This window comes from Patiria miniata, unplaced genomic scaffold (genome assembly GCF_015706575.1).
Source record: "Patiria miniata isolate m_02_andy unplaced genomic scaffold, ASM1570657v1 HiC_scaffold_2, whole genome shotgun sequence".
Lineage (NCBI taxonomy): Eukaryota > Metazoa > Echinodermata > Asteroidea > Valvatida > Asterinidae > Patiria > Patiria miniata.
The window spans coordinates 14,780,008-14,794,793 of NW_024037058.1; the positions used below are offsets into that span (position 1 = coordinate 14,780,008).

Sequence of the window (14,786 nt, forward strand, 5' to 3'; positions counted from 1 at the left end):
CTTGAGTGTCTTAACAAGAGTTGTATGAACAGTTGTCAAATATCAAGGCATGCGCCTACGTCCCTCAAATAAAAAAAGCCGAGTCTCAAAACAACAGTTGGAATAAATAGGTGAAAGTAATTGGCAAATATGAGCCGTGTTTCTTAATTAAAAAGCTGGCAATATTTGAGCAGATTCTCGTAAAAAGAGTTGGATAAAGTTTAAAAACTTGGCAAATATGACCTGTGTTTCTTAAATAACCGGTAGCCCCAATATTGGCACAAATTTACTTGGACGAATACAAGAAAACCTGTTTAGCATAAAAAAAAACAATTTAAAAAATCCACAACAGTTATTTACATACATGTACACATGTAACTAGGTAGGCATGTTGGCTTAGAATTTTGGCGATCGTGTAGCTACGGGCCCGCGACCTGTAAGGGAACAAAATCCACTTTTAAATTATTTGACCTACCAGTACCAAACAAGTTTGCGATATTAAGAACATACAGGTATGTCATAGATAAAGGGCAGGGTTTTTAATTTTTTAGGGAATTTTTTTTGGGGGGGGGGGGAATGAAGATGATAACAACAAAACGCAACACGAAAATAAAGATGCCGATCGCTGCGCGATGTACCGTGAATGGCAAGGCGCACTGAATCGCACTGCACCACTGTAAACTGCGCAGGAAAATCATCATTTCTACTCCGAGAAACTGTTCAAAAATTAAACAAAAGTGTCATTATATTGAGAGAAGTCTGCTCTAGGTTGACAAGGTCATTTTGAGTAGTAAAAAAACACTCTTGACTCTAATTTTATCGAAACCAAACGGGCCCTACACTACACGATCGCTGAAAGTTTTCGTGTGTGATCGCAGCCATCATTTTGTGTTGGTTGCGCGATGCGCGCTTCAACATCCGGGACTGCAAAATAGTTATGCTCCGTTTTGCATCCCATGATGCTTTGCAACAGGGCGCCCTCTGTTGGTAGAACGCTATTTGCGATAAACCTTATTATAAAAAAATTAACATAATTTGATGCCATGTCACAATTTTAACAGATGATCTTGATTAAAAGGTTTAGCAACGTGACTATATACTATAATACGTAGAGTGAAGCTAATATTCAGAATTTTTGCAATGTGTAAACACTGGTGAAATGCAAAATCTCGGAAAATATTTACCAATTTATTCCGCCGGCCTCCCTATCCAGCCAGCATGCAGTGCGTTCTCTAGCTCTCCAAAAAATCGCGGGAACCAGCTTATTTAAAAAGGTTTGTGAATGTAGCCGAGACTTTGCCGAGTACCAGCAGCACCACTACATGCACTTTGGTCGTCGATATTGCGCGAGCGAAAACCTAGCACTAGAGCAGACGATAAAACATCAATATCGGTGCTAAACAATAATGTCCTATAAAAAGTAGATCCTATAACATTTTTTTCTATGTTAATGCATTTTTCATGGGATTTGAAAGGTAAACCTTGGAGCATATTTATCATAAAGATGAAAATCTTCAAAATATAATCAAGAAAATTGGAGAAGGTATTCGAAAGCGACATTTCGCTGCAAGCAGCTTGTCAAAAGAGCGCTATATATATCAATCCGCCAGTATCAAAACCGCAGTGTATTTTGCAATCCATTATTTGCATGTGGAATATCGGTTGGAAACATGGAGGAAGAACAACGTATCGGCAACTTATGAGGACAATCTTTCGTTTCTCAGCGCTTCAATTGCGCCTCATGGGCGTTCATTGAGAGCAGAAGGCGTCCACAGGTTCGCCTTGTTGTACTGGTAGTTGGTTAACGGTGGTTGGTGAGTTTTGCTTTCGTTTATATCTAGGAGTTTGGCCATATATTTTCACAAAACTAGAATGATTTCTGCGCTTGTGTACACTGCCGGTGCCGGAACATGTCCACTGGAATACCGTCCACTGGTTGCGTACGTACCGCGTGCAGTACACGTCGGCAAAGTGAAGCGAACGTGAGCAATGGTGGGTAGGCCTTTAGGAGGAGTGAGTTTGTATTGCGAGATAACTATTTAATCTTTTCAGGAGTTTGATTAAAATATCCTTTTTGATTTATTTTAATTCTCAGGATATGCAGGATCATATCCCTAAGATCTGTGGTCTGCACTGACATGACTGAACAGAACAGTTGGAAATGTGCTTCGTCCCCGTTTTCAATTCAGTATGGATGTCGACGCGTACTTCGTGGCTCAATTCACCGGAGTGTTGACATGCTGGCGATGTCGACCTCAAAAGCCGAGTTGCCATTGCGCAAACGGCTTGTGCTGTGGCTGTTTCTATGAACTACACAAACTACATGTGGTTCTGCTAAACCAAGTTCAGAACTGCTGCACAGGAAACAATTCCCCACAGGAACTGTAGTGTAGTGGTCGTCTTGAAAACAGAGTATTTGTGTACTCTTTTCAGACTTTACTTGGTCTGATTTTTTTCCCAACTAAACCTTCATTTTTAAGGTTTTTATATCCGTTTGGGGGTTTAATATCGTGAAGATTTTATTGACCAATCACCATGAGTGAGGAAAGTAAAAATCAAGAAACTGACCAGCAGCACAGTAAAGGTGTTGGGAGAGAAGTAATTTCCAATGGTGTTGCATCACCTGCTGAGAGAGTTAAACAAAATTCCCGGGGCAAATCGCCAGTCGAAGCTGAAGAGCCTGCACAACACCCAGTGCCACACATGAATGGAGAGATGCATCCTGTGGCAGTCCACAAGTCTCCAGCTCGTGCTAATCTGGCCATCAGCAATGGCCGGCCAGAAGCTGGAGAAGCAAACCAGAACCCAACTATGAAAGATCGCAACCCACAGTCAAGTCACAGCAGCTCAGTCCTCCCAAAGGAAGAATTTAGGATAGATGCCAATCACAAAGGAGCCCCACCTGCAGACACACAAGCCCCACCAAGAACAGTTGCTGAGGACACCTCTGAAGAAAGGAAAGAGGAAAAAGTCTTACATGTAGGCCTAGGGAAACGACAGAAATCAGTCACCATTTGTGAACCTGAAGAAGTGGTTGCCAAAAAGGAACAATTTGTGATTGAAAAAGTAGAAAATGATCTCAATAAGGAAAATATCCCCACAGTCCCCATTGGAATTGTGTCTGATGCAGCAGATATTTCTGCTAAGCAGGAAGAGATAACAGATGTGACGGAATTGGAAAAGGATGATAAGGCTGTTGATAAGTCCCCTGATGGACGCTTCATGAAGTATGACATCGAAGTTGGCAGAGGATCCTTCAAGACGGTTTACAAGGGGCTAGACACTGAGACTGGTGTTGCAGTCGCCTGGTGTGAATTGCAGGTTAGTATTTTAACTGACATAAATCTGAAGGAATGACATTCTGTTTGTGACAGGGGCAGATCCGACACTGACAAGTGACGAAGAAAGAAGATAAGTTGACAGTGATAGCAACTGGTTGAGCAATCATTTTGCCATGAGCACATGATGAGTAGTTAAATTTTTGAGAAAATACTAACTACATGTATGAGAAATTCTTAACTAGTAAAAGTTAAACACATTAGGAAGAAAAACAGTTAAAACTTAAGATAATAGAAGGGATATACTCCTAATTATTTCAAGTTGAATTTCAAGACACTCCAGTAAGTAAACGGTTTGTAGGAACTTACATCTTTCTTGCACTATAGAAAAAAAATCCTGAAAACTATCTTTTGTTGCAGAATTAGGAGATTCTCCAAACTTAATGATTTGTTGCAACATGTTTGCTTTTCACAGAATATCAACTTAATTTCTATCATTCTTTCTATTCCCTATCATTCTTTCTATTAGAAAGAATTCAAATACTGTGACTGTTCACAATTTCAGTTTAGTTTCCCTAGTGTAATAATAAGGGAATAAATGTGTGCTCCGGAGGTTTTTATCACTCTGTTTAATACCACTTAGAGTCTGGGTGCTGATAATTACCCGAGCCGGAGGCGAGGGTAATTATCAGCACCCAGACTCTAAGTGGTATTAAACAGAGTGATAAATACCGACGGAGTACATATTTATTCCCATTCATAAATACCTTTTCGGTAAAAAAAAATCATATAATTCGTTCAAAACATCCCGATTTTGTTCAACAAATTCACTTTATGCTTTTTGAAACATCCCTCCTGCAAAATAATGGAGTGTTCAGCTGGCGAGTAAGATGAAAACAACCCTTTTATGGAGATTGACGCGCGCGTATCATGTTCTACGCGATGTCACGCAGAACGCACCTGGCGCGTTGCGTTTTGAATTTAGAACTATAAAATTCTAACTCCCTGGTAGTGTTGCGCATGCCTACGTGAGGATTGTGAACGTTCAACCAATGAAACGATAAGAGGCACTGGATTTTTAGGAGTCCATATTTTATTGTGACACTGGAAAAGTGTTTAAGACCAGCTAGCCATGTCTTTATCATCCGTTTAATACCGGCCACGTGACGGGCTCTCGACCAATAGGAATGGCTAAACTGTCTGAGGTATTTATGAATAATATATCATACTGGGCAGTTGTCACTGCCACCCCTCCCTCTTTTTTTTTTCTTTTTTTTTTTGCTAACTCCAATAAACCAGTGCTCAAGGTGACATTCCTGTGATCTGCATCAGTAGTTAACAAATCATACATCTGCTGAACACACCCAAGGGTGAAAAGGACCATCTTGGCCTGTTGTGGTGGCCAACACAGAGGGCACTTGGGCACTGTCAGGCATTCTACAGTGGCCTCAAACTCAGTGTTGGTTCGTGGTGTGGTATGGCTGCTTGGAATAACTTGTATTGCGGCTAGGGACTAAAAATTATACATGTTTATGCAGGTGTGCCAGAATTTTACTGACTTAAGTTTGACATAAATTGTTTCAGAGACAAATTTCTAAGTTATAGGCTACTAATGTTTTGAGCATTGAGGTATTATTGAGTCATGCAGCTCTGGTAAAACAAGAATAAACTCATTGTTAAAGTTTGTGGAAACGAAAGTGATTTTCATTCCCTTTATCATAGCATCCTGCTAAATTTATTGTGTGGCATTCCAGTTGGGGATAATCAAGGGTCAGTGAAACCTCAAACATGTGGGCAAGGATTTTTAGAAGTTACCAAAGTGTGCTATGCTACATGTAGGTATCAGTCTTTGTTGTGGAAAAAAAGTATGCAGATAGAACCCACAAAAAAGTGCCCACCCCCTCAAAAAAAAATTTGAGTACCCACTTTTCATAACTTTTGTAGTTTTAAGCAGTGTTATCAGATTTCTGAAGTCTGGTTTTATAACGAGTTATTATTATTAAAAACAACCGAGTTCAGACACACAACACTATTATTAAAAATATTTTCTCCCATTTTTTTAAGTTTTTCGTAATTTTGTTAATAGGTTAAAGGCACAGAAGAGTGAGAAGACATTATAAACAATTTTCATACTAAATTTGTCAATCGTTACATGTTTCCTCATGCGCAAAAACTGTGAAAACGACGTTCCCAAAGCAATCTAGTAATCTAGTATAGTAATCTAGTATAGTAATCTAGTGACTTTACAAAGTGAAGTCTCTCAGGGTGCAATTTTCTAGTTCTCAGTAAGGAAAAAATTCTGCAAAACATTGTCTCTATGTGAATTATTTACTTGTAACTATACTCAGAAAAAATATAAAGATTTAGCACAGTACTTGTTTATGTTTATAAATTGAAGTCTCATAAACTAAGCACTCAAGTACATGTAACTCGACCCCATACATGTACATTTTTTTTGGTACAATGATGTAGGTACATGTACATGTTGATGTAGGCCTCCACATGCACTTGTTTAATAGGGAAAATAGTTTGATATGTCTGGGCCTACAGTTCCAGGTGGATTGGTGCAATGTCAAGTTAGGGAAACATTTAAATCTAAACTGAACCAACAAAGAAAACTGTTACTTGTCAAGATGCCAAGATTGTTGTCCTACATGTACATGTACACGTACAAAGGCTGTACAGTGTACATTATCAATATCAGGATGGCATCAAATGAGTAGAATATAATATGTAAATCTATTAAGTCCTTTGCATATCATCCCAATGAGGCTGCCTCCTCAAAACCCCAAACTGGGCCTCTGAAGGTCTTTTCCTTTCAATTTCTGTTTTTGTTGAACATGTCACTGCACATTGTTGCTCTTGCCTGGTTATGCATTATTACATAACATCCACTGTGGCATGAAGGAAGATTCACAGGTCTGGGTATTTACAAACAAGGTTATTGTGCACAGGTACTATGCACTGTTTTTCCTGTCAAAGGCAAATGGGACCTGTCAAAAGCAGGTGGGACCATTTACAGTCTTTCTTTAAATTGAATGAATTCTAAATAATGGTTTTATTACTTAGGCTTCAATGGCTGTCAGAACATTCTTAGTTAAGATTGTAAAAACATTTCTCTCTCTCAGTCTAAAGATTTGTGAAGAACAAGTTGCCCATAAAAATGGTTTAAAACAAGACGACACAATGCACTTCTGCCAGCAATGAAACATAAAAATCATCAACAACCCATTGGGAACAAAATATTTTATTGAATCATGCATTGTAAATCAGTTGTCCAAGTGTCTGTGGTATGTTGTAAGTTGAATTTTTTTTCCAGTTAAATTTATGCTTCCTTGGGTTCTTTTTCATAGAGTGACGCTACAGTTAATAATTTTTTTATGATCACGGATGTACATGAATACATGTACATTGTATGTGCTTGTAAATGTTGGTACTGGTACACTGGTAGGAATACCAATGTTAGTTTTATCACGGCTTTACCAAGAAATTAGTAAGGAAGTGGTCCTTGTGTGTGGTTTTGAGGTGTCACTAAATTGACATTGATGTGGGTTTACTGATATTCAATGAAAAACTGTTGTCCAGAGCTGTTCTGCTTTGATCAAAAGATTATGAAAAGTTTTATAACTAAAAAGCGCACAAAAAAGACTGACCTCATTCTGTTTGATTTCAAGGTGGTTTGGGCATGAACCTTTAGGTCCACTCGCAAAGCGTTTACTCTTGTACTATAGCTGCTGTTCCCACCGTTCTGAGCCTTGCCAGCATTGGTGTTGAGTGAAGTCAATTGTCAGCATGCTCATGTTGGTGGTTATGAGGAGCACTACAGAAAAACACATGCATTCTGGGTACAGTGTAGCTTCCATTATACGCCTCACTTTAAAAAGACCATTTAATTTTAAAATCATAGTCAGAACAGGCTCCAACGACCTACTTACATGTAAATTTGAATGCCATTCAATAGTACTTAGTAGGCTTAGATTTCCTGATTTAGCATAAATTTACTACATGTACATACATGTATGGTCCTTGTACATGTATATCAGTATTAAAAATATTTCATACATCTGCACTTTCTTGGAAGTTTAAAAAATATGCATCAGTGCCGGGGCCATGTAGGTTCTTAATTATAATATCGGTACATACTAAGTATGGTATACGTGTACATGTACATCTAAGATGTGGAGTGTCACATTGAATTACATGTAAAGAATAGCTCCATGAATGATGTGAATGAGTGCAAACAGTTCATTTATTCCTGAAAGATACAAGGTGTGAACCTGTGATTAAGGTGTCACATCATTTATGCGCGTAAACTGTGGATAGTATACCGTGTACATGTTAACTGTTAGAGTGTATAATGTGGACTCAGATCAATACTGACAAACAAAAAATGTAGACATTTATTTGCCGTTAATCAATACAGTGTCACACTGAACAACCCGTCTGGAGTTAGTTACGCACACCACATGGAACACCTTTTAATGTGACATGACTAAGGTCACATGGTTCTCAGATGACTCACATAAAGCATAGTTAGCAAGCCTTTGTAATTTTGACCTGTCTGGTCTCTGACAACTGTAAATTTACCGCAATGTTAAATTACTCTTGCGCAAATGCATGTGTTTACTTTTTTTTGTAGATAGTGACTACATAATTAGCGTGTTCTTCCACAGTGGTGAATGCTAGGTTGAATGGTATCTCATTAAATTGTCCGGTTAGCAAGAAAAAGGGTCCAAAGAACAATTGTCAGGTGTTTGAATCCAGTGTGCCGTCATGGCCACGATGCTTTCTCTATGATAGTGGTACAAAGGTTTATGATAATCAGTGGATTTACTCATTCCCGGATATGTTTACCTACATGTATAGAGAGAGTGACATTGTTGATATGATGATGTGCCAAATTGCCACTATAGAGGCAAATATCTGTTGGATTTTTTTAAAATTTAATTCGTGACTAAAATGGCTACATGGCTTGAAAATTTTATTAACAAAAGGCCTAAATTTTTTCTGCTGGAAATCATTTATAAGTATGCCTGACATATAATGTTGCACATGTGTGACATCAAAACTTATTTGCATTTTTAGGGTTTTTTTTGGGGGGGGGGAGGGGTTGGCCAGTATTACTGCAAAACAAAAATATCTACCGGTACTGTTACCTGCTTTATGTTTTACTTTAGAAGATTAAAACTACATTTGTAGTGATGTCAAGAGCAGTGACACCTTAAACACTGCGGCTTTCAAGGCTTTCCTTTAATCTCTTCTCATTTCCTGAGTTGGATATCCGCCTTGGCAGAGCACTGGATTATGCTATATTTGCATCCGAACAGATGTCCCCATAGTATTGAGGGGGAAGTCGGCCATTTTGTGCATGTAGTTAGAAGGCTCGTATTTCACATGTGCAGTGCATGAAAATTTGGCTAGAGTTCTATATTTTTTCCAAAGTCGTAATTCATCCATGGTGTGTCCTGTGTTTAATTTAATTTAACTCTTACCCTGCTCAGTCCAGCAGGATCCCATTTTTTTTTCATTTTTGTTGGATTGAAAAATAAAGACCTTGTAGATATTCCTGTTTAAATCTGTTGGATTCAGCAGGTTACTGAAAGGGAACATAGTTGGATTTCGTTGGATCCAGCAGACAACTGAAAACATTCATAGTCGGATTGTGTTTGGTGCTGGTAAATAAGGCCAAGTTTGATTCTGTCGGATTTAGCAGGGAAACAATAATGTCAACAGTTAGATTGTATTCTGTTGGATTCAGCAAATTACAGAAAAATAAGGCACAGTTGGCTTCTGTTGCATTGAGCAGGCAAGTCATTTTGTAAAAAATGCATATGAGTGGCCACCGGACGGCTGAACTGTGTTGGATTTAGCAGGGTAGTCCTGAGGAACAATTAGGGGGTTAGGACTGAATTAACAAGCATCTTCTTGATTGAAGTATCTGCAACTGTTAACTTAATTAATTTAATGTAAAATGTGACTATTAATTTTATTACATGTTTATCCCAGTTGTCACATACTAATACATGTACATGTACATGTACGTGTCATCACACAGAAAAGTTGTATCTACATATAATTAAGCACTGCTGCATTGTTGAATAATTTAAAACTCATGAACTTCTTCAGTTGCTGGTTGGACATATATATGTAATATGCTTGCTCATGGCTACATGTACACGTAGGTTAGTATTATGCCATGGAATCTTCACTGATTTCAGTTGTGTATTGACACTCATTCATCCAGAACCCTCCCTCCGTGTACTGTGTCAACTGTGTGTAAGTTATGTAGGAGTTAGCGTCATTGGTATGAATCACAGCAGGGTGGAATTATGAAAACACCATGCGATACAGTTTTGTCACTGCGTAGTACCCAAGACATCAACGATGACGTGACCATACTTGCAGTGGTTACCCTTTTGTTTAACCAGCAAACTTCCTGGAAATGTTTTTGTTTAATTTTGCACAATCACATTTACTATAAAGTTATTATGAAAATGTAATCTTAACCCCTAGAGTGATTCACAGGGAACCTTCCTCACCCTTGCAAATTCCAACACCATATAGTATTAAACTTGATCATTGACAATTTGACATGAAAGTTTTGTTTGGAAATGCAAAAAATAATATCCTTCCATATCCTTTTACTTCAATTTGCCTCCAATTACACTATATAATATGTTCATTGAAATTCAACAAAGTACTTTAAAATGCAGTTGTACCTAAAATGCATGCATTATATAACAATTCTGATGCTTGTAAATGTAATGCACTGAATTAATTGGATAGTACTCTTACATACATAACATTGGTTGAAGTACATGTATGTACATGTACATGTACCAATAAGGTACATGTACCCCTAGTACACATACATATTCTGACAGAACATGTGACACTAATGCTCTTACTAAATATCACTTTACTGAAGTTTATGCAATGTACCACTGATTAGATTATGGGCGAGAAGTTGAAAGATGGAATTAAATCTAGCCGAGCCCTCCTACCTGGCAATATGAAACCTTTTACATGGTGTGTTTGGCTTCAGTCATGTGTGATGTACCCTTGACATACCTACGTCTGAATAGTAAATAGCCAGTTGGTATTATACATTTGTACTTGTGTGTGTACATGTATACAAGATATGCCACTCTGATATTCCAATAACAAAACCATGATTGGGTTTGGTAAAATGATTATGAATGTTATTGAGGTGTTCAAAAGATGACGGGAATATCATGAACCATTCTTGTACATGTAGGTACGTGTACGGTAACCCTCCCTCTCTGGCTGGCAAATTAACCAAAACCAACCCAGGAGTCAAAATAAATCAAGTGACTGTTTTCAACAGTTACAAAATGTAAGTGCTCCCTTCTTATGCAAAGCAGGATTGACTGGTAAGAATTTTTATGAAACTTGATGCAGCTATTCTTTGGCTTTAGAATTTTGATCTGCGAAAAGTGACTACCAGCTACCTGTTTTTGTCTGTCGATGAAATATGACTAGTCACTATGCCTATAGACATGTGATTTGACTGCTGGTGACTAGCCTGCCTAAAAGGCATGGAAGGGGAGGTGGAATGAAGTTTTGACTGTCTGTGACTGATCAAACAAAAGGAGGGCTATGTAGGCTGTACATGTACGGTACATGTATGTATGTACAGTAGGCCTACACTGCACACATGTTCATTATAATTTATGTACATGTGTAGACATGGTTTAGAGGTAATGAATAAACACACTAAATACACAATGCTATGTTTATTTCAATAATGTGAAAAAGCTGTATGAATTGATGAACCAATCAATTAATTAGTCCAATGGTACTCGGCCATCCATAAAGAGTTAGTGACAGACAGTTGACCAAAAGACATTTTCGTTGGATAATGACACGTCTACAACATTGGATTTTCAAATCATCGCAATAATTTTCTGCTTGCAGCAGTGTCATGACCATTTGCTTTGTAAAGCATTTTTAATATTTCACTTTTTTTGTGTTACTTGTATGTACAAGAAAATAATGAAATACATTGTATCAATTTCGATCCAAGTACAAAAAGTAAACATGTTGCCCTTCTTTATATGCAGGACCGCAAGCTGAACCGTGTGGAGAGGCTGCGATTCAAGGAAGAGGCGGAGATGTTGAAAGGCCTGAGCCATCCCAACATAGTCAGCTTCTTTGACTACTGGGAGGTGCAGAACCCCAGAGGTCGAAAACACATAGTGCTGGTCACGGAGCTCATGACATCGGGAACTCTCAAAACGTAAGGAATACTTTTTGTATGTTGACATTTTCAGTCTACATCACTTGTTACGGGTAAAGAGGACAATTTGTCTCTTGCATCTGCAAGATCTGTGTCTGAATATTACAGAACCTCTAAGCAAGGCTCAAAATAGTGTACCTTTGTAGAAGAGTACAGAAAGAAACTACATTTTATTTTGTACATGATGGTTAAACTGATCTTAAATTAATGTTTCAACGCAACCAAATTTGGAATTGCCTCTTGACATTAACCTTCAAGATCCCTCAAAAGTCTTCCAGATGGTTTTAGATTTTTTTTTTTGCAGGATTGAGGAGAGCAGGGCCCAATCAAAATTACTTTGGTGTTTAATCCCAAAGAATATATCACTGGTTCCTTGCAAAATGGAGGATTTTTGCAGATTAAAATCCTAGTAAAAAATACTTAGGTGGTTGGGTTAATTAAAGTGTGTGTGTGTAATTTCTGAAGAACAACCAGTTCTTTGAATTGTATGCAGTTTACCATTGTATGGGAAGTATTAAAACTCCTGTAAAAAAAAAATTTACATGTACATCAGTGGTAGTACTCCTCAAGTTGTTGAATTTCTGGCTCACTTTTGATGTTATTCTTTGCTACAGCTACCTGAAGCGATTCAGCGGTGTCCGGATCAAAGTTCTACGCAGCTGGTGCAAGCAAATCCTCAAAGGTCTGCACTTCTTGCACACCCGCTCCCCTCCCGTCATCCACAGGGACCTCAAGTGCGACAATATTTTCATCACGGGGACGTCGGGCTCCGTCAAGATTGGGGACCTGGGTCTAGCCACGCTCAAGAAGAGTTCGTTTGCAAAGAGTGTCATAGGTACGAAAACTTTTTGATTGATTCCTTATTAACAGTTAAAACCGCTTGATAAATTCATGCATCTATTTAACAATATCAAGCCATTTCAATGTTTACTTCGGCTTTTATATATCTGGTATGAATATTGTTGATCCTCAGAAGTTACATTTTTTTGGTTCTTCATGTTTTCTTGATTTTCATGTTTTGAAATGTTTTCTTTTTGTTTCTTCCACTTCTTGAACTACCTGTATGAGAGTCCCATCATTGTAATTTTGATAACCTAAACAAGGTCTTTTGTCCTTTTTTTTTTGCAGTATCTTGGATTTTTTTTTCCCCTTGAAATTCTCTCTTTTTTTCCCTCAGGGACTAGGTTGGCAACACTTTTCAAATTTGTTCCCTTTTCATAATGATTTATCCTTTTTGTTTGGTTGTCAGATAAATAGTACTCTGCCTATTTGGTGAGTATGGTAGTGTACCCAAATCCCAACTTTTAAGCTATGAATGACAATCAAGGTTACTTGTGCCTTTTTTGTGTGTAAATTCAGCTAACCTAAGTCTTTCTTTCAGATTATTCCTGCAACTTTATGACTTGTTCAAAGGTAGGATGGTGATTCTGTCTTTCCGTTCATAGATCCAACAGGCGAATTGCTAATCTGTGTCTAGCCTGTTTGTTTTGCACCCAAAAAAAATCGGCAACTAACCTACAAAACTTGTCCTTCATTTTCAGTGCTTCCCAACTCCGAACTTGCCAGAGACACCTCCACTAAATCCGAGTTCCCCTTCTGCCGATGGGCTCTTTTTCTCCCTGCAGGTTTCTTTCAGCAGGTTCTGCTGCTGCCTCTTCTTCTCAAAGCATTCGACACTGTTTGTATTTTAAGGTACCCCGGAGTTCATGGCGCCCGAAATGTACGAGGAGCACTATGACGAATCGGTGGACGTGTACGCCTTCGGCATGTGCATGTTGGAAATGGCCACTTCCGAATACCCCTACATGGAATGTACTAACGCTGCCCAGATCTATCGGAGAGTGACTACAGTAAGTGAACTTTATCATTTCATGCATCCTAATTGTTTATACATTGCATGGGATAGTGCTATGGTCGTGAAAATTTGGCTTTCACACAAAACGCATTAAGAAAAATTGTGAGAAGGGGGATTTATTCGGGGCTTTTATCTACAAACTTATAATTCTTTCCTTCACACACCCTTCTGGAGCTAAATCAACTTTCTTGCTGTCTTCTTATTCAAGAAAATAATTAAATTCAAGTGGTATATTCTTATTCTGTTCATCCCAGAATATGAGCGTTTTATCATGTTTATAGAATATTAAGGAAATGAAAGCATGCACCCTCTTTTAGAACTAGCAAAAAAATTGAATCCTACTTTATATCAGACTTTTTGCTGTTAAATACAAAGCAGTTATGCAAAATCCGCTTCTCAAACACTGCGTTGCATTCTGTCACTGTGTAAGTTGTGCAATTTTTAAAATGTGCAATTGTTTTTACTACAGGGAGTGCGGCCAGCCAGCTTTGATAAAGTTACAGACCCCAAAATGAAGGAAATCATCGACCGTAGCACAAGAAGAAACAAAGAGGAAAGGTAGGGAGATTTTTTGTAATTTCTATTTTTATTGTAATGACATAAATGCTAACTAAGTTTCTGTGAAGTTTAACGACAAGTGATACTGGTCACAGATTTCTTCACACACTGTAACTGAAGTAAAACATGGGGAATTCATCCGTGGGAAAAACAAGGATCTATCAAAACGTGAATTTGATATTTGTGACCTGTTCTGTCAAAATCAGACTTTTCTGGGCATAAGGTCAAAAATGAGATTTTTGCATATTGTTAAAATATGTTCTGTTTCCTTTTAATAGGTGGTTTAATTTTTGAATCCGGTCATTCCTGCGCAAAGTTATGCTATTTTGAAGTTCATTGGGTCGAAAAGTAGAAAACAGACACGAACGTCACAAAACAGACATTTCTTTAACTGATATCCCTTAACAAATCATCAAAAATACTATAATTAGAGATCAAATTAGGGTTTCAAACTTTTATAGTATATTTTAGACATGCTCAGGATTACAAATATGCAAAAATTAGAAAATGGAAAAAAATCACCCTCATAGCATTTTTTGGCCCTATCTCAATTTCAACCTCTGCCCAGAAGTATCTGCTTTTGACAGAACAGGTCACATTTTTCTTTTCTCTTTCAACACTAGTCAACATCTTTATTTATAACACAAGTTTCCCAATGATGTGTGCACATTGGAACAAAACAAATGTTATCATGATCAAAATAAACACGGATTAGTGTCCTTAATCCGCGAAGGTATTACAATCACGCACCTGTGTGATAACGCCCATTTGAAATGCCAGTGATTCATCCCTAAAGCATTTGTCTCTGGATTTATGAAACTCGCCTGAAATAAAAACCAATCAATAGAATATTTGC

The 14,786-nt window shown here is 37.9% G+C and overlaps 1 protein-coding gene across 2 annotated transcripts in view; it reads left to right on the forward strand.

Moving 5' to 3' along the window:
* The first annotated feature begins 1,608 nt into the window (after positions 1 to 1,608).
* The window catches only part of LOC119726624 (serine/threonine-protein kinase WNK1-like), a 57,534-nt gene continuing 44,356 nt past the window's right edge, over positions 1,609 to 14,786 (forward strand). Inside the window, exons 1-6 of one of the 2 annotated variants that reach the window (XM_038198377.1) lie at positions 1,609 to 1,793; positions 2,075 to 3,300; positions 11,342 to 11,517; positions 12,132 to 12,352; positions 13,210 to 13,367; positions 13,842 to 13,930. In XM_038198377.1, the coding sequence (XP_038054305.1) occupies positions 2,515 to 3,300; positions 11,342 to 11,517; positions 12,132 to 12,352; positions 13,210 to 13,367; positions 13,842 to 13,930 (1,430 nt within the window). In that variant the 5' untranslated portion in view covers positions 1,609 to 1,793; positions 2,075 to 2,514. The remainder of the gene's footprint in view (positions 1,794 to 2,074; positions 3,301 to 11,341; positions 11,518 to 12,131; positions 12,353 to 13,209; positions 13,368 to 13,841; positions 13,931 to 14,786) is intronic. The other variant, XM_038198378.1, reaches the window with a different exon arrangement.